This window comes from Artibeus jamaicensis, unplaced genomic scaffold (assembly GCF_021234435.1).
Source record: "Artibeus jamaicensis isolate MK-2021 breed Jamaican fruit bat unplaced genomic scaffold, CSHL_Jam_final scaffold_286, whole genome shotgun sequence".
Lineage (NCBI taxonomy): Eukaryota > Metazoa > Chordata > Mammalia > Chiroptera > Phyllostomidae > Artibeus > Artibeus jamaicensis.
Window position 1 is genome coordinate 2,747,528 of NW_026522034.1, and position 24,117 is coordinate 2,771,644.

Genomic DNA, 24,117 nt, shown 5'->3' on the forward strand with positions numbered 1-24,117 from the left:
GCTCTTTAAGCCTATCTTGTGGGTCATGTTGTTCTGTCTTTATTCATTTATTCAGCAGAAATTTATTGTGTAGTGCTATGCTCCAGGTGTAGAGATCACTATTTAGAAAGACAGAGTAAACAATCGGGTACAGAAAAGTTATGATAGGGCATTAGTGGGTTCTGTGCAAGTCTTTCTGAAGGAAATGACTTCTAAATTAAGATCCTAAAGAATGAGTAGGAATCAAAAAGGTAGAGGAAAAAAGTTCACGAAGGTATGACAGAGGTAGTAGCAAGTTTCCAATACCTTGGGAGAAACTGAGCTAAGCAGAGACACGAGTGGGATGGGGTATGGCAAGAGCTTGAGCAGCAGAGGTAAACAGGGCCAGATAAGGGGGTATCTATCTGCTTTTTCTTAATTTTTAAAATTTAATCTTTATTGTAGTTTTTCCTATTGCCATTTAGTCCCCTTATGCCCGCCTCCCCCCAGCAATCACCACACTGTTGTCCATGTCCACGAGTCTTTTTTCCTTTTTGCTCAGTTCCTCCACCCCCTAACATCCCCAACCCTCACCACTAACTGTCATCTCTCCATCTATGAGTCACTCTCTGTTTTGCTTGTTAGTTCAGTTTGTTCATTAGATCCTAGATACAAGTGAGATCATATGATATTTTTCTTTCTCTGACTGGCTTATTTCACTTAGCATATGTTCTCCAGGTCTATCCATACCGCTTTTTCTTATGGCAGAGAAATTCATTGAAGGTATAAACAACAGAATGACTTCATCAGATTGCATTCTGGAAAGATTTTTCTTACTGTACTTTGGAGAATAGATCAGAATGGTAAGCTAAAGCCCGACAAATTTCAAAAGGCTCTTGTACGCCCTGGCTGGTGCAGCTCAGTGTATTGAGTGCAGGCTGCGAACCAAAGGGTCGCTGATTCAATTCCCAGCCAGGGCACATGGCCGGGTTGTGGGCCAGGTCCCAAGTGGGGGCCACGTGACAGCAACAACACATTGATGTTTCCATCCTTTTCTTTCTGCCTCCCTTCTCCCTCTCTAAAAATAAGTAAATAAAATCTTTTTAAAAAAAATTAGCCCTGGCTGGTGTAGCTCAGTGTATTGAGCGCAGGCCTGCGAACCAGGCAATCGCGGTTCGATTCCCAGTCAGGGCACATACCCGGGTTGCAGGCCGGTTCCCTGCAGGCCAGTTCCCAGCAGGGGATGCATGAAAGGCAACCATACATTGATGTTTCTCTCCCTCTCTCCTTCCCTTCCCCTCTAAAGATAAATAAAAATAAAATCTTAAAAAAAATAAAAATAAAAATACATTAAAAAAAATTATAAAAGGCTCTTGTACTTACTGGAATAGAGATAATTGTGGTGTCTTTAGAAATAATGTCAAGTGGTGATAAATAAAAAGTGGTCTGATTCTATAAGTAAAATCGGTAGGATGGGGTTGCTTAACCTGATGTGTGAGGCAAGAGGAGACCAAGGTTCCAGTTCCGTTCCTTAGATGACAAGGTGCATGTCAGGGATTTTCCCTCCTAGGTGCAGGTATGCAGACAGAGAAGGCCATGAGTTCATTTTGGCCATGTAAAGTTTCAAGTGCCATTAGGATATCTATGTAGACGTGTCCTCTGAGCAGTTGGAATATAAGTCTAGGGTTTAGAAAAGAAATCTGGACTGCAAGTGGAGATTTGGAGTGAACAAAGGAGAGCTGAATGTTGGAACCATGAGAATGGGTGAGGTCATCCTGGGAGAGTGTCTAAGACAAAATCTCTCCTTAGACTTTTTGCTTTCTTTGGTTGAAAAGTCCTTTTAAAAGTTGGATTTAGGTAGGGCATGCACTCTTCTGTGATCCCAGCACTGGCTACTCAAGGTATTTGAATTTGATTTTAGAGACGGACTGGGGAAGACCTGGTTTTGTTTTATTCACCAGCATGTTTCTAGCACTTAGCTCAGTGTATGGCACATCATGGTTATTCTACAAATATTTGCAGAATAAATAAATGAGTCAGCGAATGAGCAAATGAATAATAATTTTTTAAAAGCCCACAAAAGAGACTTAGAAGGAATAGTTGAAGAAATAGCAAAAGCCAGAAAATATTCTCCGTCAAAGATAGAGAATTTCTCAGGAAGAAGGGAATGTGAGTGGTCAACCTTGTCATGTAAAGAAGAACCAAAAATGGCTGCTGGATTCAGTGACAGTCAGGACCGTCTGTAGTTAGACAAAATGAGAATGCAGTAGTAGGCTGAGCCTAAGGGAGCTGAGGGTGAGCTTAAAGAATCTGACCATGGCTCTTCCCCAAAGCAGCCAGAGGTGACCTCTGAAAATAGTTCACTATTCACTTGACCCAGAAAATCCCACAAAGTCATACAGATCAAGAGATTTATATCTTGGTGTTCACTACAAGAACTCATGAAACTGCCCAGGCCATCAAGGGTATGCATATTTGAAAAGCCACCAAGTATGTGAAGGATGCCACTTTACAGAAGCAATGTGCACGTTTCCTTCATTACAACGGTGGATTTGGTAGGTGTGCCCAGGCCAAACAGTGGGGCAGGACACAGGGTCGGTGACCCGAAAAGAATGCTGAATTGTTGCTGCACAAGCTTAAAAGTGCAGTTAATGCTGAACTTAGGGTTTAGATGTAGATTCTCTGGTCATTGAGCACATCCAAGTGAACAAAGCTCCCAAGATGCAGCGCAGAATTAACAGCTCGTGGGCACGTTACCCCACACATGAGCCCTCCCTGCCACACTGAGACGATCCTGCTGAAAAAGAGCAGGTTGTTCCTGAACCAGGAGAGGGGGTTGCATAGAAGAAACCAATATCCCAGAAGAAACCAAAGAAGCAACACCTTATGGCCTGGGAGTAATTTCAGCATAAAATAAGTACTAATAAAGTAAAAAAAAAGAGTGTGACCATGAAGATGAAAAAGATGGAAAAATGAGGTGATGGTAGCTGTCGTTAAGGGTATATTGAGGGAAGAGGAGGGGAAAATAAGGAGAGGTCTGTGCCTGGAAGATACGTGAGAGTACCTGCTTACTGAGAGCTTTGGGTGTATATTTAATATCCTGGCCGATATCTGTGCTACTGCATGTTTAAGAAATTGACCCTGTATGCTAATGATATATAATGGTTGGTCTGCAGGTTTAGGATTCTCACTGCTTCCTAGGGAAGTATTCTACCTAAAGAGCTGATAAGGTGTCATTAGGACAGGAATTCTGATAACACTTAGTTGGCCTGGAAGGGTGTTACAAAGGAGTTTATGGTTCAGTTAGCTGACTTGTAAAATCCCTTATCTCTGAAATTTGGTGATTGCATAAACCTGTTCTGGATATATAGTATTTTCATACTGATTCATCCTGTGTGCTTTATTTTTAGGAAACACGAAGGAAAGAAGGCATTGTGAAGCTGAAACCTCATGAAGAACCTCTTCGTTCTGAGATCCTTAGTGGAAAATTCACCATCTTAGTGAGTCTTCCTGGACCCCTCTTGTAATGTCTCATTATTTCCTTTTTTTTTTTAACAGGAGAAAAATTGAAGTTTTTTTTTTCTTTTTTTTTCCCCCCATTATTTCTTTTCGTAGCTATTGTCCTCTTTGGACTTTTTTGGCTGCATACTGTATCCCGACTCTAGAGCATCTCAACAGTTGGGAGCAAATGTGAAGCAGCTGTGTAATTTGGCATAAAATTATTCTAGTAATAACTGAAACTATTGAGAATTAATTGTATGGTAGATTTAGAAAAGTTTCTTCATTGGTTCGTAAGTTAGTAAAGGCTTTTGGGGTGGGCATATACTCTGTCAGAGGCCCATCCTACCTTATTGAATGTAAGATCTCTTCACTGGAGACCATAGCCTTTCAGGTAAGGATTTATACAGTGGGTGGATTTTATTGTTTTCCGCTGCTATTTGTTTCTTTGGGCATCCTGCCTGGGAAATTAGCTAATCAGCCAGTTTTTTAAAATAATGTGTTTCTTTCCTGTCACCAATATATGGTGGGGGGCAGAGGGTGCAAAAAATCAGGCACAAGATGACATAAACTTTCTTCCCTTTCTGGAGCAACTGATGCAAGCCAGAGAAGTAGTGTCAGTATCTGTTCTGTTTTTATTGGAAAGCTATATCCAGGATATAAGAAGACTTAGTGATTATCGGGATTTTCTGTTTGATTTCTAAATGTTTCTTGTTTTATTTGCTCTAGAATGTTCGGGACCCAACAGGAGCCTCCATCGCCCTCTTCACTGCCAGACTGCATCATCCTCACAAGTCGGTCCAGCATGTGGTACTTCAGGCTCTGTTTTACCTGCTAGACAGAGCTGTGGATAGGTGAGCATGGAGATTATCTTTTAGGTGGGCTGCATCCAGATGGGAAGGGGACAGTTCTTGATTTGGTAAAACTTAGCAGTGCCTTTCCTGTGTCCCTTGGATGTGCCCTGGGCAATGAGTGCTGTGAAAATGACCTATGTCCTTAAAGGCTTGACATATTTCTAGGTACTATTAAGATGGTGGGTTTCCTGTATCTTTACCTGCTTGGCTCTTTTCAGGATTACAGAAGTTGAGAAAGACAATTAAATAGCAGTCCTCAGTGTATTAAGAATTACTTATTGAGAAGACCTGGCCAGGTAACTCAGTTGGTTAGAGCATTGTCCCAGTATAGCAAGGTTGTTGGTTCAATCCCTGGTTAAGGTACATACAGTAATCAACCAGTGAGCCCTGAGTGGTGTGGCTCAGTGGGTTGAGCAGCAGCCTGCAATCTGGGAGGTCACCTGTCAGATTTCTGGTCAGGGCACATGCCTGGGTTGCAGGCCAGGTCCTCAGTTGGGGGCATGCAAGAGAACAAAGTAATGTTTCCCTTTCTTTCTCTCTTCCCCTGTCTCTAAAAATAAATAAAAATTTTTTTAATTAAAAAAAAAAAGAATCAACCAGTGATTGCATAAATAAGTAGAACAACAGCCCTAGCTGGTGTAGCTTAATGGATTGAGTGGCAGCATGTACATCGAAGGGCAGCAGTTCAGTTACCAGTCAGGGCAGGTGCCTGGGTTGCAGGCCAGGGTCCCTGTAGGGGGCGTGTGAAAGGCAACCACACATCGATGTTTCTTTCCCTCTCTTTCTCCCTCTTACCCTCTCTAAAAATAAATAAAATCTTTAAAAAAGAAAAAAAATAAGTGGAACAACAAACTGATGTTTCTTTCCCCCCTCTCTTCTTTCCTTCTCTTCCTCTTTCTTTAAAATCAGTAAGTTAAAAAAAATTTTAAAGAATTAGTTATTGACTGAGAATGAGGAGGAGATGACCTGTGATGGTGGGTTGTTTTTTTTTTTCATTCTTTCCTGGATGTTGATTTTTAAAACCGCCTGGGACTTCAGTTTCTTTGAAATAGGAATAATGCCATTTTGTCATTGAGGATTTTGAGACTCAACATTCAGGAAAGAAGAGTCCAAAGGGATAGAGTTAAGCAAAATCGTCTCTATCAATAGGTACATAAACAAAAAGAACCAGCTCAGGTCATATCTCTTCCCTTTAAGATAAATGGTATTATTATTGTTCTATAGACAAAGAAACTGAAGTCTCAGGAATTTGTGACACTTTTACAGTCATCACATGTTGTTCCAACTAGGTCTAAGATCCTGTTTTTTTTCCATTGGCCAGAGCTATTTGTACCCTGCTGTATTATTTTTCTGTCATACTTTTTTCCCCTTAGACTTGACATTTGCAGATTGTTATTGCTCTGGGTATTATGGGCTGGTCCCCTGGTTTAGGGGTGATATGTGGGGCTGAGACCTGAGATAGTGAGACCGCTATACACAGCATTTGTCAATCGATGCAGTTAGAGGATGGGAATAGCCGAAGGATTGTCTTAGTTGGTGGTCTCTGTCTAGTTAGTTCACTGGTTACTGCCTTGTTAATGTTACCTTCATAGTCCTTAGCTTCTGCTTTTGATGCTTAGTGGGAGATAGGTTTAAACAACACACAGCAATGTTCTGTAAAAAGGAAGTTACTAAAGAGAGGACCAGTGTCTTGGGCCTGGTACTGCACAATCAGAAGTGTGGAATGCCTCAGTTCTCCTTTTCTGTGATTGGTCTTCAGCATAACATCCAAAATATAGGTTCCTTTGAGATGCTACTGCAGCTCAGAAGAATGAATGAACGGTTTCTTTACTGGAAGACTCAGTATTGACCTTCTTTCTTGGGCAACGTAGGGAGTCAGAGGTCTCATACAGGCATGGCCTAGCCAGAGCTCATTCTTTCCAGTGTGAGCATTGGGTCCCACAAGAGTACCTCCCCACAGAAAAACACCATTGAAATTTTTTGTTACATCCATTTCTTACTTAACCATCAGTGACTCCTTGTTATTCAGAGGATACATATAAAATAAATGTGAACCCTTTCTCCAAGCAAAATATTCTCAGTAGTGAGAAGAAATTCTTGTTTTCCCAAATTACCTTAAACCAGGATGGAAAGCCCTTTTCTTCACTGAATCTTGTCCTTTTTACTTTTTTAATTAATTATTTTTTTAAAAGATTTAATTTATTTATTTTTAGAGGAGAAAGGAGGGAGAAAGAGAGAGAAACATTGATCGGTTGGCCTTCACACGCCCCCAACTGAGGACCTGGCCCACAAACCAGTTGTGTGCCCCGACCAGGAATTGAACCAGCAACTTTTTGGTTTGCAGTACGACGTCCAACCCATGAGTCATACCAATCAGGGCCAGTCAGTCTTGCCCTTTTTTAAGGCCTAACTACTGTGACTGGCCTCGTCACCACTCCTCCATCCTGTCATAAATTAAATTCTTCTTACTTTGACTTTATTAGCAGTTTTTGCTACTGCTGATCATTTCGTGTTTAATTATACATGGCCTTATCATGTCATGTATTTTATACTGTTGCTTTTTCCATCTACCAGTAGATTGTAAGCTCTTTGAGGGCAGAGTACCTTGTTTTTAACGTTATATAATGGAAAATTCCCAAATCTTCCTGGGTGGAAATACTATCATAAACTTCCACATACCCATCATCTGTCACCTTCAAAGTGATCTGTAACCAATCTTGTTTCATTGATAGCTCCTCACCTACCCCCTACCCTACCCTTGATTGTTTTGAAACATATGAGGGGCTGTGTTTTAAAGTTAACTGGTGTTCCTAGTAGCATCCAGCTTAGAAATCAAATTCAGGAAGAAGGCAAGTATTCTTACTAGAGAATTAGCTATTATTTTAAACCTCATATTCTATGCCCAGAAAAATGTAAGTACTATTGTATTTTTATTTAAATCACATGCCTTCAGAGGATGAGTAGTTTCTGGGAATATAGAACCTGCATTGTTATACAAGATTGTTGTTTTTTTTTTACACTGCTACATATACAGCTCCTACACCGAAGACATCATATTCAAGGGCAGGAAAGGGCTGCAAAGTGTTTAGTTTACGCCTTTCTTGACACGATTGCTTTTTGAAACTTAAATTCTATTTCCTCTGGTACTGTCTTCTCCTTGTTTCAGTTCCCTGCCACAAGCTGGAGCTGTGAGGGGAAAAGCTATAATTCTTTGAATTTGGCCTTTGATGAGCTGTGGAGAAATGGGAAGTCTCTAGACCCAGATAGTAATCGTATAGCATCTGCGATCTTGGTGAATCATAATCTCTCTGGGGTCATAAAACGGGGTCAGGATTTACCACTGACTACAATACATTAGGGACTATTTGAACCTAAGGCTACTAGAGAAACTTGGGTCTACCTCACAATTAGAGATTTTTTCAAATGCTACTTCATTAGTGGGTGCTTCCGTCTTGGATTTTATTCACAGGAAAAAAGTATAGACGCTTATAGGAGTTCAAAAAAAATTATTGGGTTGGCCATAAAGTCCATTTATTTTTTTCTGTAAAATAAGACACATTTTTTTAGAGATTTTACTTATCTTTAGAGGGGAAGGGAAGGGAAGGAGAAAGGGAGAGAAATATCAATGTGTGGTTGCCTCTTGTGTGTCCCCCGCTGGGAACTGCAACCATGCCCTGACTGGGAATCGAACTGGGATCCCTTATTTCGCAGACCTAATCCAGTCAATCCACTGAGCTACACCAGCCAGGGCAAGAGACATGTTTTTTGATTTCATGAATAACTTTATTGATTTGGATATTTTGAGTATGTCAGCTATCTTCCATATGGTGTTATGCTGATTATTCTCAATTAATGTCTCCATTTGATCACTACCAACTTCAACTGCCCGACTATGGAGCATCACCCAGTGAGAAATCTCCAGCACAAAGCTTTTTAAACCACTTTTGACACGTTTGATTAGTCGCAGCACCTTCTCCATACACTGCACAAATCTTTTTTTTTTCAGTTGTGTTTTTACCTTTCTTGAAATAATAAAGCACAGTATGCCAAAAATGTTGCATATTTTCTTTCATCTTCAATATTAAAATGTCTACACAAAAATTCACCAGTTTTGATAAGTTTTTTTGATGAATGCTGATCTGATAATGGTCACAATACTATCTAACAAAATTGTTTTGAATGACATTAAAGACAAGTTAGCACCACTAGAGCCATCTTAAGGAAACAAACAAACTTTTTGGCCAATCCAATAGTATACAAAATAACATGAGACCCCTAATTTCAGGATTGTGTTTTGTGTGCCAAGACTTCTCAGTTTTAAATACAGTGGTACCTTGGTATTCGGCATCTTCAGAATTAGTCAAATCTGGTACTTGTTGTATTTTGATGAGGATGTTTCAGCACTCAGCGCTTGCTCACCATTCTTCACACTTGCTACAACTTCTATGAGTCACGACACCACCCTGTAATAGAAAACATTTCATCAATAGTTGTGTGCTTGCCACTCGTCAGAATAAATTAACGATGAGTACTGAGGTACCACTGTAAATGTGAAAACTGTTGCTGTCAGCTCCAGATAATCCAGTCAAATAATTTATTCTGTGTACAGAATAAAGCAAATAAGGATCTTGCTTGGTTTAGGGGTAACTTTGAAAAGTCCTTAGGCATTTAGGAGATTGCACTTAGGAATACTTTTCGTATCTGCATGTATTCCTAATTTCAATTTGGGAATAGGCTGACCACCTTTACTTTTGAAGATGTTTTCCAAAAACCTTTTTTAGGTTTTCTTCCTCCAAGTCAAAAGGGACAAATTCACAATCATTAAGCGTAGAGTTCTGTTTTACAGTTCCCCACAGTCCAAAGGATTTTCTAAGTGATAGTTTCCAGTCCACTGTATTACAATTCAATGATCGTTCACGGTGAACCTGTGTTTCACGGACTGTGCTGGGGGCTGTTGGGGATAACGAATGAACAAAACACATTTCCCTCTAGGACAGAATCAGACCACTACACAAAGTTGGCACACTTTAAGAGCCACAATGAAGATCCACAGGAAGATTTACAGGGTTTCAAGAAGGTGAAGGATGGTAGTACCTTTGATTATAATTATTAGGGAGATCTTCGTGGAAGAGGAAACTTTTGAGCTAAACATGGAATGTTATAGAATTTGGATAGACAGATTCAGAGACAGGAAGAAACAGTTCAAATTTTGACAACTTAGATGCTCTGGAACATTCATAACTTACAAGTTTGGTACTTGATAAATGTGGATAAATATGTGTCAGGAAGTAAAGTTCCAATTCCAGTTCTAACATGAGAGGCTTTGCCCCACACCACCACACAGTTTTTCAACACCAGCTCAGTGTTCCACAGTTCACCTCAGTTCTGACACTGTCTACCTAGGTGTCAGGTCTTCCTCAGCTTAAGGGTTTATAGCCCTTTAAGACTGTCTCTTTCCACCCCCTTCAGACAACAATGGCAAGTTTAGGTTGTCACCACTGCTTCTGACCAACAGTCTGTCAATCAGAGGTTCTAACCTCTCCTTTCTTGGGTTTGATGAATTTGCTAGAATGGCTCACAGGATTCAGAGAAACATTTTACTTACTAGGTTAGCAGTTTATGATATGCCCAGAGACAGCCAGGTGGATGGATGGGATATAGTGCAAGGTGTGGGGAAAGAGCATGGAGTTTCCACAGTCTCTCTGAGAGGGCCATTCTCCCAACACTTCAACACGTTCACCAACCACTGGAAGCTCTCCAAACCCTGTTGTACTGAGTTTTTATGGAAGCCTCATTACTTAGGCATGATTGATTAAATCATTAGCCATTGGTGACTGAATCAGTCTCTAGCCTCTCACTCACCCCTCCTGCCCAAGTGGGGATGTGGGTAGTACTGAAAGCAGCAACCCTCTAATCAAGTGGTTGGTTCTCCTGGCAACCATCTTCATCCTAGGTGACTTCAGGGCATTCCAGCAGTCACCTCATTAACATAACAGACACCTTTATTGAGATCTTCCCTTAAGAAATTCCAGGAATTTTCAGGGTCAAAGACTAAATACATAGTTCTTATTACAAGTCACAGTGTCACAACAAGCACAGCAGATACCAAAGATAAATCATCTTTCTTTAAGACCAGTGTTTAGGGAGGTGGTTATTTTGGTCCCAGATGTGTCCCATGTTTTGCCCTAGGCTTTCCGCCGGCCTCATTCATGTGATTACTTAAATATTTTTGTTCAATGGTTGGTTTACAGCTTTGAAACTCAGAGGAATGGACTGGTGTTTATCTATGACATGTGCGGTTCTAATTATGCCAACTTTGAGCTGGATCTTGGCAAGAAAGTCCTAAACTTGCTAAAGGTAAGGCTGCGACAGGGTCTTCTCAACTGTCCTACAGTGGTTAGGAGACCTTTCTCTATTCTTTGGGAGACTTATAAATTATGTAAACTTTAGACATTGTGTTCTGTTTGAAGGTCACCTGTAAGTGAAGACTAATACCTGCTTCTTCAGAACAAGAAATGGTCTTACAAGTAAAGTGGAAAGAATTTAAATAAGAATGTACAGGAACATTCTGAATCATCCTGGAGTTTTACAGAATAAGAGTAAATGAAGGCCTAGGAAGGCCAGTGTCCTTGAAAAATGTCACCTAGCCAGTGACTTTCAGACTTTTTAAACATAATCTAGTCAGAAATATGTTTTACGTTATGACTTAGTCCACAAAAGTATTTGTACACTTAAACATATATGTAGAGTTGCATACATAAATAAGGTTCTTAATCTCTCATCCCAAGCTATTAGGTCCAGGGGTGTTTTTTAATGTTTTGAACTTTAGATTTCATTAATTAATTTATTTTTAGAGAAAGGGTAAAGGAGGGAGAAAGAGAGGGAGAGAAACACTGTGTGAGAGGCACAGTAATGGTTGCCTTTTGTATGCCCCCAACTGGAGACCTGGTGCCAGGCATGCACCCTGACTGGGAATTGAACCAGCAACCTTTAAGTTTAAGGCCAGCACTCAATTCACTGAGGCATAGCATCAGGGCTCAACTTTAAAGGATAATATGTGTGCCACTCTATAATCTAACATTAATATTTCTGCAATGGGATGTATTATTCTTAATGAGTGGAGAAGAATAAGGGCTATAAATGGCCTAGGGCAGTTCAGGTTAGATATTGCTGCCCTGTGAATTTTGCACCAAACTTACAAAAGAAACTTAAGGTTTTCAGAGTTGTTTAAATTTCAGAATCTGAATAAGGGTGTGTATATCTGTGTGTACATGTTTATAAAACAAAAAAAGTTACACAAAGTAAGCTTTATCCTTACTATGGGCAGTCACTTTGATTATTCCCTTCTAGTTCATATTTTAAAAATATTAGTCATGACCTATAAAATTAATTTCAGAACCCACTGAGTGACAACAGGGAGAGAGGAAGGGAGTGGGGGGAGAGAGAAACATCTACGGGTTGCCCAGAGTACGTGCCCTGACCAGGGATCAAACCAGACGATACTCCAAACAACTGAACCACCCAGCCAGGGCTAGAGATGTTTATTTACTATTACAGCTTTACAATAGAAAGTATATAAATAAAGTATTATACCGCATGCTGTTTTCTGGAACTCACTAATCATTATTTTATTAAAATTACTCTTGTAGCATGTAGCTGTGACTCATTTCTTTTATTAATGGTTGAAGGACTGTTACCTTTTAATTCCTCATCCATTGGTGAATGTATCAGATTATTCATCTACTCTTGTACTGATGGTTGCTTGGATTGTTTCCTGATTTTTGCTATTATTAACAGTGCTTCTGTGAATAGTTTTATACTTATCTTCAGTGCATTTGTTTCTCGACCATTTTTATTCATTATTACCTCACAGAGGAGCCTGTTGAAGACATCCCTACCTCTCACCCCCAGTTCTTTTAATGAAAGTCTAACACCACAGACGTGTTGTATATATCATGATGTACTGAATGCGTATCTGTGGTTTATGCATAAAAAGAGTATGATGTTTTTGCCCATTCTCCACTCTCCTTAAAACTAATTTCATCCCTTTGGGGATGGTACCATTCCCCCCACTGGGAATGCATGTTCATACACCTGGTAGAATTACTGGGTGATAAGGTCGTGAAGATTCAGCTTCATAAAATACTGTAAATGGTTGTATCCACCTGCCATGTGTAAAATTTTCATTGGTCCACCTCCTCTTCAACACTTAGTGATGTTAGACTTGCTAATGTTTTCCCAATCAGGTGGGACAAAATGGCATCTTGTACAACTTGCATTCCTCATGGTAATGAGATTATCTCTTTATACCTTTATTGGCCATGTTTTCTTTTTCTGCAAAATGCCTGCTTGTAGTGTTTACCCAGTTTCCTATTGGTTTGTCCATTTATGTAGTTTTTTATATATTACTACTAATCCATTTATATATCCGTATGTATTAATATATACTGTCTTAGTTTATAGCTTGTGTTTTCACTTAAGTCTTTTTAACTAAAAGAAGTTCTTAACTTTAATATGGTTAAATGTGTCTGAATTTTTTTGTTTGTTTCATGTATTTGCATCTTAAATTCTTTCATATTCCAAAGTCAGGAAAAATATATTAACTATTTTTTTACTGCTTTACCACTGATTACATATGTATTAATTTTTTAGTTGATTTTTTATTGTGGTGAAATATACATAATAAAAATTACCATTTTAGCAATTTTTAGTGTACAGTTCAGTGATGTGAAGTACATTCACAGTGCAACCATCACCACTGTCCATTTTCAGAACAGTTTTTTCATCCCAAAGAAAAGTTCTGTATCCATTAAACAATGTCTTTTAATAACCTCAGCCCCCTGAGTCTCTGGCCCAACCCCCAGCCTCTGGTAATTTGCCTTTTCTAGGTCCTCATTGAAGTAGAATCACACAATGTTTATCCTTTTATGTGCATTTTATTTTACGTAGCATAATGTTTTCAAGATTAATTTATATTGCAGCATATATTGGAATTTCATTCCTTTTTAAGGCTGAATAATGTATCATTGTATATGTGTACAACATTTTGTTTATCCAGTCACCTGTCCATAGACATTTGGGTTGTTTCCACCTGTTGGCTGTTGTGAATAATGCTGCTGTGGACATTGGTGTACAAAGTATCCGTCTGAGTCTCTGATATCAATTCTTTTGCACATACACTAGAAGTGGAATTGTTGGCTCATGTGGTAATTCTACATGTAACATTTTGAGGAGCTATTTTCTTTTTTTTTATTATATTTTATTGAGTATGCTATTACAGTTGTCTCGATTTTTTCCCCTTTTGCTCCCCTCCATCTAGCATCCCCTATTTCTGCAGGCAATCCCCACACCTTGGTTATGTCCATTGATCATACATATAAATTCTTTGGCTACTCCATTTCCTATACCTCCTTTATATCTTCATGGCTATTCTGTAACAACCTATTTGTACTTCTTAATCCCCTCACCTCTTCACTCCTTTCCCCATAACCCCCACCCACCTGGCAACCATCAAAATGCTTTCTCTATCCATGATTCTGTCCTTGTTCTTCTTGTTTGCTTAGCTTGTTTTTTAGATACAATTGTTGATAGTTTTGTATTTTTGCCCTTTCATTGTTCATAGTTTTAATCTTCTTTTTCTTGAATAAGTCCATTTACCATTTCATATACTGCTGGTTTGGTGACGATGAACTCCTTTAGTTTTCTCTTATCTGGGAACCTCTTTATTTGCACTGCAATTCTAAATGATAACTTTTCTGGGTAGAGCAGTCTTGGCCATAGGTCCCTGCTTTTCATGACTTTGAATATTTCTCGCCAGTCCCTTCTAGCCTGCAGTTTCTTTTGAGAAATCAGCTGACAGTCTTATGGAGACTCTGCTGTAGGTAACTAACTGCTTTTCTCTTGCTGCTTTTAAGATTCTCTATCTTTAACCTTTGGCATTTTAATTATGATGTGTATTGGAGTGGGCCTCTTTGCATCCATCTTGTGTGGGACTCTGTGCTTCCTGGACTTGCATGTCTGTTCCTATACCAAGTTAGGGAAATTTTCTTACATTATTTTTTCATATAGATTTCCAATTTCTTGCTCTTTCTCTTCTCCTTTTGGCAGCCCTATGATGCAAATGTTGGACCTCTTGGAGTGACAACTTTTTCTTTTTTCTCCTTATTGTTCTGATTGGTTGTTTTTTGCTTCCTTATGTTCCAAATCATTGATTGATTTTTGGCTTCATCCACTCTACTGTTGTTTCCCTGTAAATTATTCTTTATTTCAATAAGTGTATCCTTCATTTCTGACTGGATCTTTTTATGCTGTTGAATTCCTCACTAAGTTTCTTGAGCATCCTTATAACCAGTGTTTCAAACTCGGCATCTGATAGATTGCTTCTCTCTGTTTTGTTTAGCTCTTTTTCTGGAGTTTTGATCTATTCTTTCATTTGGGCCATGTTTCTTTGTCTCCTCATTTTGGCAGCCTCCCTGGGTTTGTTTCTATGTATTAGGAGAGCTGCTTTGATTCCATATCTTGGTGGTGTGGCCTAATTTATTAGGTGGTCTATAGGGTCCCATGGCACAGCTTCCCCTATCACCCAAGCTGGGTACTAGAGGTGCACCTTCTGTGTGGGCTGAGTATACTCTCCTTTTGTAGTTGAGCCTTGGTTGCCATTGATAGATCGATGGGAGGGATTTACCCTGGCCAATGAGCTGTAAGGATTGGCTGTGACCACTTACCACCAACCTCCACCCTCTGTGGAGGATCAGCTATGCAGGGTTAGGGTGGTGGTGCTCCACTGTGGTCTGTAGCTGTCCACTAGGTGGGCTGGCCCTGGTGTTTCCCTGATGGTGCAGGCCAATTTCAGCCCCCACCTGTGTTTTGCCTAGGGCCACCGAGCCTGAGCTATAAAGCAATCTGAGGTGGCTGCTGCTTGTGTTGGGCTTGGAGATTCCTAGGCAAAGCCAAACTATGAATCTAGGCTGGCTGCTGCTGTATGCCTGTCCTGGGGCTCAGGGAGGCCAGCTGTTGCTTATTTGCTTATTCTGTAGGAAGTTGTACAGTATGAGCCAACCCAGCCATTCGTATGGAAAAGCAGCTTGGGTGGACTGGAATTTCAGCCAGGTTGATGGAATTTCAGATTTGGCGCCAGGTTGCCAGCTCTGTGAGGGGAAGATTTAGAAAAGGAACAGTGGCCTCTGCTCACCTTAATGCCAGTCTCTTGCCATATGCCACTGGTGCCTTTTAAGCTGCTCCCTGGTACTGGAGCTCAGAGGGAGTGAGTCTGAGTAGGTGAGTTCATGTGTGGGTTCTTTAAGAGGAACTGCTTGGGGCCCTGTCAGTTTCTTCTACCAACTCAATCCCTGCTGGTTTTTGCAGCCAGAACTTGTGGGGACTTATCTTCCTGGCATTGGAACCCTGGTGTGGGGAGTCTGGTGTGGGTCTGGGACTCTTGGCTCCCAAGTTATCCCTCCCAAATCTTTATTCACCACATATGGGTGTGGGACGAGCCCATTGTGTCTGTGCCCCTCCTACCAGCCTGGATGGATGTGGTTTCTTAAATTCCTAGTTGTCAGACTTCCATTCACCTCGATTTTTGATGGTTCTGATGGTTGTTCTGTATTTTAGTTGTAATTTTCATGTGGTCATGTGAAGAAGTGAGCCATGTCTGCCTATGCCACCATCTTGACTGGAAGTCTGTTTTCTTTAAAAAAAGGTTAACATTTTGTTTTTAATAACCTTATATGTCTAGAATTGATTTTTTGAGGGCTGTTTGTTTCTAGTTTATGGAGTTGATTTTACAGTATGGTACAAGATGTAGGAATCTGATTTTTCTTCCCCAATGTAGATAGCTATTTTTCCCCAGTTTTACATATCACATGGTCTCTCCTTTTCACAACTTAGACTCTCAGTTTTAACAAAGTCACAATAACCTGGTAAGTTAATATACTATAGACAATTCAGTTAACCATCTAACTTCCTGTGTTGTTCAGATTGTCTAAGTAATGCTTTTGTGATTATTTTAGCTTTTTAAAATTATTTTTAAAATGATACTTCTAAGACTTGGGTTATTTAGCTAACGATTATGAATATTCTTATATCTCTTCTATACATCACTAGGTTACCCTCAATACAAGTGGAAAAAAACACATTGTCATCAACAAGTATAAGTTATCTGTTTCCTTGAACCATCCCAGTACTGGACTCTAATTTTTCTATATTTTTAAAGTTAGCCCTGGCTCATATAGCTCAGTGAATTGAGTGCAGGCCTGCAAACTAAAGGGTCACTGGTTCAGTTCCCAGTCAGGGCACAGGCCTGGATTGCAGGCCAGATCCCCAGTAGGGGGCACTGGAGAAGCAACCACACATTGATGTTTCTCTCCCTCTCATTCTCCTTCCCTTCCCCTCTTTCAAAAATAAATAAGTAAATAAAATCTTTTTTAGAAAAGTAAAGTTAGAAGTTCTAACATAACCTCTTTTTTTTGTTTGTGCAAACCCCTTTAAGTTGTGTCCTTTTTCTTTTCCAATTTCTTATGCAGTTTGTGTGTCCTTCGTTATTTTGAACCAAAATAGATGTTCTGCTGTTTTTGCTATGTAAATTAAAACAGGCTGCAATAAAAGTCCTATTGCTTTACAATCTGTATATCATGGTCTTCTTAGTGACTTAGTTGCTCTGTCATTGTGAACAGACAGAATTTTAAATACAATCCCCTACCATCTTCATTCTTGTGCAAGTTGTAAATAGAAGTTTATCTTTAATGAACAGTCTCATACTTCAGATTTCTATTAAGCATGATTTAATTTCCAGCAGTTACTGTGATGAGGAGTTAGGTCAAAATATGACACTGGAATAAAAATAATAATCTTTTACATCTTAAGTTGCTCTGGGTAGATTTTAGCATCTTCATAAATTTCATAAAACTAGTTCTCATTTTAAACTTTAAAATGTCATAATCCCTATCGTTGTCCTCATCTGTATTCTTAACTTTAATTATTAACATCATCCCCACCCACCCCCCCCCCCCCCCCCTTCTCTTGTTCCTCAAAATCCCTCCCCATTTTTTAATTAATTAATATCTCACCTGAGGACATTTTTTTCATTGCTTTTAGAGAGAGAGAGGAAGGGATAGAGGAAAGGGAGAGAGAAAAACACTGATGTGAGAGAGAAGCATTGATGGTTGCTTCCTGTATACGCCCGGACTGTAGACCGAACCCATAACCTGAGTATGTGCCCTGACCGGGAATGGAACTCGCAACCTTTCGGTTATGGGACACTACTCCAACTGACTGAGCCTCACTAGCCAGGGCATTAATTATTATTTTAGATGAATCATTTTAAACCAGACTTCACCCCTGAAGGAAAAAATCTTTATTTTTCTGATTATGAAATGCATGGGTGAAACACATGGCTAAAAAATACAGGTCTAAAAATTCATTGATGCAGACATTTATAAAGCAATAATTATTCTTACTGAGTGCTTTACATCCTTTTCTAAGCTGTTTTCATGCTTTAAAATAAATTTAATCCTGCCCTGGCTGGTGTAGCTCAGTGGATTGAGTGCGGTAGCCAATTTTTACTTAACAGTATTATGTTCTTCATCTTTCTATGTCAGAACATATAGCTGTTACTCATATTTTCTTCACTTTTTAAAAAATCTTTTTTTCAGACTTTATTTATATTTAGAGGGTAAGGGAAGGAGAGAGGGAAAGAAATATCAATGTGTGGTTGCCTCTCGTGTGTCCCCTGCTGGGAACTGGTCTGCAACCCAGGCTTGTACCCTGACTGGGAATCAAACCTCGATCCTTTGGTTCACAGGCCCATGCTCAATCCACTGAGCTACACCAGCCAGGGCTATTTTCTTCACTTAAAAAAAAAAGTTTTATTTATTTATTTTTAGAGAGAGAGGAAGGGAGGGAGAGAAATGTCAGTGTGTGGTTGCCACTTATGTGCCCCCCACTGGGGACCTGGCCCACAACCCAGGCAGGTGCCCCAACTGGGAACTGAATCAGTGACCCTTAGGTTCCACAGGCTGACACTCAGTCCACTGAGCCACACCAGCCAGGGCTGCTTCACTTTCTTTAATGGCTGCAGATATTCGAAGCAGAAAAATGAAGTGCATGCCTTTTTTTAAGGGTGGGTGGTTATTCTAAAGGCTTCAGTGAACACCACTTTACATAAGTTTTGCATATTTGACCAATCATTTCTTCAGGGTAAATTGCTGTAAGTAAATTTGTACAGTCTAAGAGTACCTATATTTGAAATTTTGATAAATATTGCCAAATAACTCTCAAAACTTAGTTCAAATTTACACTATTAGTACCTTTTTTCACTAGTCTCATCAACATTGATTTTATCATTCAGATTTTAATCATATTCATGTTTTTTTAAGATTTTATTTTTTTATTTTCAGAGAGAGGGGAAGTGAGGGACAGAAACTTCAATGTGATAAAGAAATATCTATTGGTTGCCTCTCACATGCTCCCAACTGGGGACCTGACCTGCAACCAAGGCATATGCCCTGACCAGAATAGAACTGGCAACCTTTAGGTTCACAGGCCAGTGCTCAATCCACTGAGCCACACATGCCAGGGCTAATTATTTTTAAAAACTTTTTATATGCTTTACCCGTTTTTCTATTGAAGTATTTCTCTTACTGATTTATAAGACCTGTTATTAGGAATATCATCAAGGTCTTTGCTATTGTGGCTCCGTTGGAGTGTTCTTCCACACACGGGAAGGTTGCAGGTTTGATCTCTGATCAGGGCAAGTACGGGAGACAAGCAATCGATGTTTCTTCTCTCTCTCTCTCCCCCCCCTGCCCTCCCTCTGTAAAATCAATAAACATACTATTAAAAAAATTTTTTTAAGGATATTATTAAGTACATGTTACCAGCATTTTTTGCAGTGTATGATTTGTTCAACTTTATGGTGTCTGTTGTCATACTATTTTTTTTATTTTTCATCATAATTTTTATATGCTATACTATACCTATTATATTTAACTATGTATCATTTATATTTGGTATATAATATAGGTAAAATAATTTGCTATCAAGTAGTTGTACTAGCAACATTTACTAATTAGTAGATTTTTCCTACTCATTTAGGATAATACCTTTATCTAGCCAGGTAGGCTAATATATGCACTGTTTCATTTACTGCAGCCTTATAATAAAGTTTAATATCTTCTAGGTCAAGCTTTCTCGTAATCTTTTATTGCTAAGTAGTTTTAACTGTTTTACAGGTACTTTATATATACTTTCAATGTATTTGTATTTAAGTTTTCATGATATATATAACATGCATACTTAAAATGAAGTTTACAGCTAGTTACCTTAATTATGAAAACAATTTAAGGAAAAGTCTCTGAGTTCCCTCCCTCAGCCACCCAAGAGCCATTCCCCAGAGGTAGCTTTTTCAAAATTATAAATCTGATTGAAAGTTTTTTAAAAATTTTGTTATCTTTAGATTAGATGAACTTTAGAGTCATTTAGTCAAATTTTATGAAATAAAACACTTTGGGATTTTATTTGAATATAATGAATTAGTAAATTAATTTAGGGAGGATTGACATCATTATAGTATTTTAGTCTCCCATTCAGAAATGCTAAGCTTTTTTAAGTCTTTTTTGTTATGTCATTCAATAAAGTTTTAGTTATTTATCTTGCATGTTTTTCACATTTCTAAAAATATATACATACATTTATAAAACACAGCATACATCAAGGATAAATCATTTTTTTTCTAAGATCAGTGAGTTACAGGGAGCGAGAGAGATGAGCAGATAAGGGTGTGTGTGTGTGTGTGTGTGTGTGTGTACAACTGCTGTTGTAACTCAGGTGTTCACCACTATACTTTTATGCTTATAATTTATAGGGGGCTTATTTTTTTATATTTATAGTTTACAGTTTAAAATACTATTACAATTAGAAAAAATTGATCGTAGAAAATGTTGGACAACTCAGAATAATATGCATTTAGAAGAAACATTACCTTCAATACTATCGTACAGAAATAACCAATTTACATTTTTGTATATGGCACTTCTAGAAGTTTTATAATACAGTCTATAATTATGTTTATATAATTTTTATACACAATAAGCTCCATCATCTTTTTTTGAATAATTGTAATTGCTGAATATTAGTCTATCCTGTATTTACTGAAAATTATTTAACTATTTCTATGTTGTTGGATTTTTAAATTTTTTATAATAAACATTTTTTTAGCATTTTTATATCCATATATTGTTTGCACATTAAATTGTTTGAAGTGAAATTCTAGAAGTAGAACTACTGGAATAAAGACTATAAGCATTTTAAATAAGGTTGTAAAAAATAAAAATAATACAAAGTACTATAGAAAATAAAATGTAAAGAATAGAATTAAAATTACTCATGATCCCACTTACAAGAGGTAAACTATTTCGCTTTTGATATCACTTTTTTTTTACAGATTTTATTTATTTATCTTTAGAGCGGAAGGGATGGAGAGAGGGAGAGAAACATTAATGTGTGGTTGCCTCTCATGTGTCCCTTGCTGGGAACTGGCCTGTAGGGAACCGGCCTGCAACCCAGGCATGTGCCCTGACTGGGAATCGAACCGCGATCCTTTGATTTGCAGGCCCATGCTCAATCCACTGAGCTACACCAGCCAGGGCCTGATATCATTTTTATAATTTTTTTTCTGTAAAAATGTGTAATTTTTTATCCTTTTGGTTGTGCAAGGAAGCAAAGCATATCTACCTATACCTCCATCTTTGGGCTGGAAGCCTAAAAAAAATCTTTGAAATCTTGATTTTAAATTAAGCAATCTTACTAAGAGATATACCATTTTTGTTAACCACTACCCATTTTCAGACATATATTATTTACAGTTTTAAAGTATTATTATTATTATTTTAGATTTTATTTATTTATCTTTAGAGGGGAAAGGAAGGAGAGAAGGAGAGAACTATCAATGTATTGGTTGCCTCTCATGTGTCCCCTGCTGGGAACTGGCCTGCAGCCCAGGCATGTGCCCTGACTGGGAATCGAACCACGATCTTTTGGTTTGCAGGCCTGCACTCAATCCACTGAGCTATACCAGCCAGGGCTTAAAAGTATTATTTTTAACTGTCAAAAATAAAAGTATAGCCCTGGCCAGGCGGCTCAGTTGGTTGGAGCATCACCCTGTCTGCCAGCAGGTTGTGGGTTGGGTTCCTAGTTGGGGCACATACCTTGGTTGTGTGTTCCCCGGATGAGATATGGAGGGGGGTGTCAATGGATGTTTTTCCATCACATTGGTGTTTCTCTCTCTCTCTCTCCCTTCTTCTCTCTCTAAAAAATTAATAGACATATTCTTGGGTGAGGATTAAAAAATGAAAGTTTAGTAAACATTTTTACGTATAAATCTTTGTATTTCTCATTATTTCCTTAGAATAGTCTCAAAAATGGAATTACCTAATCAGAGGATACACATTTTTAAAGCCATATATACTTCCAGATACCTTCTAGAAGGTGTTACTAAGTTACATCAGCAGTATGTGTGTGTGCCAAAAAGTCATTTTACACAACCAGGTCTAAGTCTGTATCTCTTTGCCCTGAAAGCAGAGGTAATGGCTTCCACTTTCTATTGATCAGTTTGTGGAAACAAAGCTATTTCTTGAGACTGGTTTTTGATCTGTCTGTTAAAGGGGCCTTGGCCATATATATTTAGGCCCTGAAAATAAATTGTTGCATTTTTCAGGGAAGAGAGGTGAAAGGTAATTTTTCAGACTTTAGTGAAGAGACCTTTGGAGAATTTTGTTCTGGATGCTGTATATTCTCTATAGGGAATGTCTGCAGGCCCCAAAATTCATAGAACTGAAGAGTACCCATAGAGTGATGTCAAATTAAGACTCAGCCTTTCGAAAAAGAAGAGGGACAGTGTGGTAGAAGATATTTAGCTGTAGTTTCCTCTTTTATTTTTTTTATTTCCTCGGGAACAATTTCTTCTCCATTAGGTTGCCAATATTACATGGTATCTCTGCCTGTGAGAAGGGCCGAGGTGTTGAGAAACTAAAAGAAACCTAGGGCTTTGGGTTACGAAGTCATTGTTTTTCATTCTTATGCCTTGTGCAGATAGATCATCTCCTTTTCTTCTGGACCTCATTTGCACCTGGGCCCACTAGATTGTATTTATCAATTAAATAAATGAATACATAAATAGACGAAGAGTTCAGTAAAAAAAAATTTTAAATACACAGGTACCAGAATACAAGTAAAATTATGAGAAGTGTTTCTTTCATATTCAGTTCATTCATGATCTAATTTTTCCTTAAAGTTTTAATAAGCACAACTTAAGGATGCACACATATCAGAGACCCCCCCCCCACACACACACAAACGGAATTATCTTCTGGAGGGCAGGCCCCTTCAGGACAGGCTGCTTCTTTCTAGGTGAGTGATCTGGGAAGCCATCTGTGTCTCTATACCTACTATTGTTTTGTTGTGAGAGCTTGTTTGGCTTCAGTGAATTTTTGTTGAAGACTCTTTCAACACATCTGCCCATTTCATGATGGGTGGCTTACAAGCACACCTGCCCACACTGCGCTTTGTTCAGCAGTTTTTGACCAAAAACAGCATGATCCCTGTGCCCCACCCTCCCTGTTCACTGGAGCTCACCCATACCAACCTTTGACATTTTTTGTTTCCCTGATGAAAAAATTTCTCCAAGGGAAACAGTTTGCAGATGTGGAAGAGGTGAAACAAACAAAAAAGAAGCACTAAAAGGCATCAAAATCGATGTGTTCAAAAACTGTTTTGAGCATTGGAAAACAACGTTTCAGTAGGTGTATTGCATCAAATGAGGAGTACTTTAAAGGTGACCGAAGTTTAAATATGTAAGAATAAACACAAGTTTTTATAAATAAATTCATTTGGGGGGGTCCTCCATTGTATGCTGATAAGAAAAGTCAGAATAGTTTTTGATCTAGAAAGCTTATATCTACAAGAATATAACATCATTACTTTTAAAGGTAATCGGCTTTTAATTTCGTTTAAACTACTTTTTCTCTAGCTACTCAAGTGAAACCTGAATTAGGCTGCAGACTCGCACTGCTGGGTAAGAATGGAGGGAAGCCCAGAAAACCTATACCTTGGGCCTAAATAGTCACAGGTTCCTTTAGGCTCTATTGCAGTGCCCAGATCCGTATCTTGAAATCCTCGAATGTGTTCTCCACAGGGAGCATTTCCAGCTCGTTTGAAGAAAGTGCTGATTGTGGGAGCCCCCATATGGTTCCGAGTGCCCTATTCCATTATCAGCCTCCTCCTGAAGGACAAAGTCCGTGAGAGGGTAAGGCAAGCTAGCTTTATTTTATTTGGAGGTGGATAGATTCCCATTCCTGCTGTTGAAACCTGCCAATTAATTTTCTGCCTTCAAAAACCGTCCTGCTGTCTCGTCTGCTAGAGCACTTTCTGCTTCTGTCAGTACATTCATGTGTCTTCTCTGCTTTGTTCTTTCTCAGCTCAGCGTAGGCTGGCTCTCCCACTGTACTACCAGTTCCTTCGAGTCAGGAACTGGACAGACTTTACATTGAGTACACCCCCATCATAGCAGTTTGCATCAAAATGGTACTGAAGGAATGTATCCCATGGGTATCTTAGTGATAGCTACTACCAAAATATAGCCTGTTGCTATAACAGGCCTTTAATATTTAACAACATGTAATATAATTGCATTAGTCGAACTGGTGTTTGAGTTTGTTCAACTGGAAATACCACTCAGTCCTTTGACCACCACACGGGGCGGAGGAGAGTCTCTCACTCCGTCTCTACTTATATTCCAGGCATTTTCTTTTAA

General features: G+C 38.8%; 1 protein-coding gene and 1 pseudogene across 2 annotated transcripts in view; one reads left to right on the plus strand and one right to left on the minus strand.

The window, feature by feature from the left end:
* The window catches only part of PTPN9 (protein tyrosine phosphatase non-receptor type 9), an 85,336-nt gene that overhangs the window by 27,000 nt on the left and 34,219 nt on the right, over positions 1-24,117 (plus strand). For both annotated transcript variants that reach the window (XM_037131025.2, XM_037131017.2), the window contains exons 3-6: positions 3,369-3,458; positions 4,186-4,310; positions 10,562-10,667; positions 23,500-23,610. In XM_037131025.2, coding sequence (XP_036986920.1) covers positions 3,369-3,458; positions 4,186-4,310; positions 10,562-10,667; positions 23,500-23,610 — 432 coding nt within the window. The remainder of the gene's footprint in view (positions 1-3,368; positions 3,459-4,185; positions 4,311-10,561; positions 10,668-23,499; positions 23,611-24,117) is intronic.
* LOC119038749 (uncharacterized) lies at positions 7,328-7,425 on the minus strand (annotated as a pseudogene).